General features: G+C 43.6%; 1 protein-coding gene across 1 annotated transcript; it reads right to left on the minus strand.

The window, feature by feature from the left end:
• Positions 1–294: 294 nt before the first annotated feature.
• LOC147629992 (small ribosomal subunit protein eS10z-like) lies at positions 295–2,349 on the minus strand. The gene is made up of 5 exons (XM_086811567.1): positions 2,122–2,349; positions 1,678–1,726; positions 1,117–1,396; positions 706–838; positions 295–622 (listed from the first exon to the last, which is right to left on the minus strand). The coding sequence occupies exons 1-5, from the start codon at positions 2,122–2,124 to the stop codon at positions 545–547; spliced, it is 543 nt and encodes a 180-aa protein (XP_086667693.1). The 5' UTR covers positions 2,125–2,349; the 3' UTR covers positions 295–544.
• Between the last annotated feature and the right edge of the window lie 223 nt (positions 2,350–2,572).

Below are 2,572 nucleotides of genomic sequence, written 5' to 3' on the forward strand. Positions count from 1 at the left end.
CTTCAGCCCTACAACCATGAGACTGTCAGATTTCCTTTTGCGCGTATATACTTGTCACATTCAAAGTTTATTTTTGTTTTCTTACACTGACATGTTCATTTTTTCGGATCCTGTGACAAATCTCAGTTGATATCATGATGTTCAAGGTAGGGAACTGAGCACACATATGCAGTGTTTGAAACCAGCCACAGGAGTCCACTGCTTTAATAGCTTCCAAAATTGACAAGCAATACGCTATAAAGATCAAGCTTGGCAGGTTCATGACATAACCTGCAAGAATCAATATCACCTCTGTGCAAGGAAACCCGAAGAGGTAGGTAATATTAAAGGGCATAAAGTCATTTCCTTGAAACAAGTTCACCCTCTACACATACAAGAGGCATGCATTATGGCACTCGCCACCACCATGGCATGAAAACAGATGAAGACTCCAGATAGTACAAACATAACACTCAATCCTCATGATCAAAATAGTTGAGGTGCAAAACTGATCACTTTCATGTTACAGCAAATTGCAGAACACTATTTTCTACAAAAACCATCACTAGGGAAGTGCAGGAGGAGCGGCCCCAAAACCCCCTCCACCTCGACCAAAACTTGGTCGGCCTCCAGCTCCAGGCCCCTGTAAAAACAACATAATAATCTTTAAGATCTGACACTAGACAGAAGCTTTAACTAAAAAACACAACAAAATTGGCTTCATACCCTAAATGAGGGTTGGAAGCCCTCTGGTGCACCCCCCTTGTCACCAAAACCGCCTGGACCACGGGGCGGTCCTCCACGATAGCCGTCTCGGTCTCCAAACCTTGGCCTGTCACCTTCAAAACGAGGAGGCCCTCTGTCCAACAAGAAACCAGCTTGAATCTAGCAATATATTATCATAATAGTAACAGAACCCAGAAACATCATTGCATTCGCAGATACATGGGCAGACTACACCCCCTCACATTCCAGTATAAAAGACAACTTTCCCAACTTACATCTACATGTGACAAAAATAATTGCCTAGATAATGCTAAGTTCTCAGCTTATGCCTAACCATAGTCTCATTAGACGAATTGAACCTAAACATAGAAAGGAAGCCCTATCCCTAACAAAAGCCATACAGGTATATACCTGGGCCTATCACCAGGGGTACCCCCCATTGGTCTGCCAGGGGGCCTAGCAGACTTCTTCAGGGTGGCCGGAACAATTTCTGAAGGGAGGTTCAGATAAGTTCTCAAATACTCGATCCCATCGTTGGTTAAGTACCAGTAGTAGTGCATCCAAGCAAAATTCTCCTTAACATACTCCTTTGATTTAAAGCTTTGCATCAACTTGATGACTTGCAGATTGGGAACATCGATGTCCGGATGCTTTGGCAGGTTATAATCCTTCTTGGCATAAAGCACTCCCTCTGAATTATGTCACGCGCATGTAAAGGCATTAAATAACATAACAAAGACTTTCAAAATCTACACCAGACACTGGAATGCACACAGGCACATGTGTAATCCACATCTGTTGGGTCGAATCAACTTCAGCATGTGATTACATAAGCATGTGCAATTCAAATCAGCTAGTAAAATACAGATCAGCAAGTACAATCCACATCAGCCAGAAGAGCAAGTAGAAACGACTGAGTAAGTAAAAGCCACAACCGCAAGTAGAATCCACATAAGCAGGTGAAGTAAAGACCTTTAAAGAGATACTTGTAGACCTCCACTCGGTTCTTCTTGGGGATCAACTGCCAAATGCAAACTGGATGTCACGTATTCGTAACAATAAACATATGCCTACAAACCATGTTTAAGAACAAGTCTACAAAGCCTTTCCTCGCTTGCATGAGGCAAAAGAAGAACATGCAGTGCGGCTACCGCGGCATACACAATTCATAATCTATTGGAAAGAGGGTACAAACCCTCAAACAAGGGCATTCCAGGCCCCTTGCAAAAGCCTAAGACAGACGAAAAGCTCCAAAGCCAAGAACAGGCGATTTGAGGAAACCGAGGAAAATACTACATAAACCCTAATGAACGGGCGAAACCACCCTAAAACCAGACACTCCACAAGCATGGAAGCTCCAAAATTGCATTTGATTTTAGAGCAAGATCGCAACAATTGAGAAACGGAGATGCTTACCATGGGGGAGGACGCTCACGAACCTGCAACTCCTCGCAGAAGATGGAAAAGACCTGTAAAACCTGCTTCACTCGCTTAAACCCTAATTGATCTGACTGTATATTCATCCCCCGTTTCAGATTGACCGCCCGGACAATTAATAGGCTGCCTGCTTACGGAATGACCAATTCCACGCATAATTTTCACGAGGGGGAATTTCAACTAGCTACACACACACACACCATACTCCCACCCCCCCGCCCACACACACACCTCCGGTACCACAAAGGGGTACCACCCATTGGCCACTTTGTACGCAATGTACAAGGTGCACAAATGAGATGCTAAAGAGTCTACAAGGTGCATAAATGAGATATTAAAGAGTATACAAGGTGCCCAAATGAATGTTAAAGAGTCTACAAGGTGGTGCACAAATGAGATGTTAAAGAGTCTACAAGGTGCACAAAAATGA

This window comes from Cibotium barometz, chromosome 17 (genome assembly GCF_041138505.1).
Source record: "Cibotium barometz isolate CiBa-2024 chromosome 17, ASM4113850v1, whole genome shotgun sequence".
Taxonomy (NCBI): domain Eukaryota; kingdom Viridiplantae; phylum Streptophyta; class Polypodiopsida; order Cyatheales; family Cibotiaceae; genus Cibotium; species Cibotium barometz.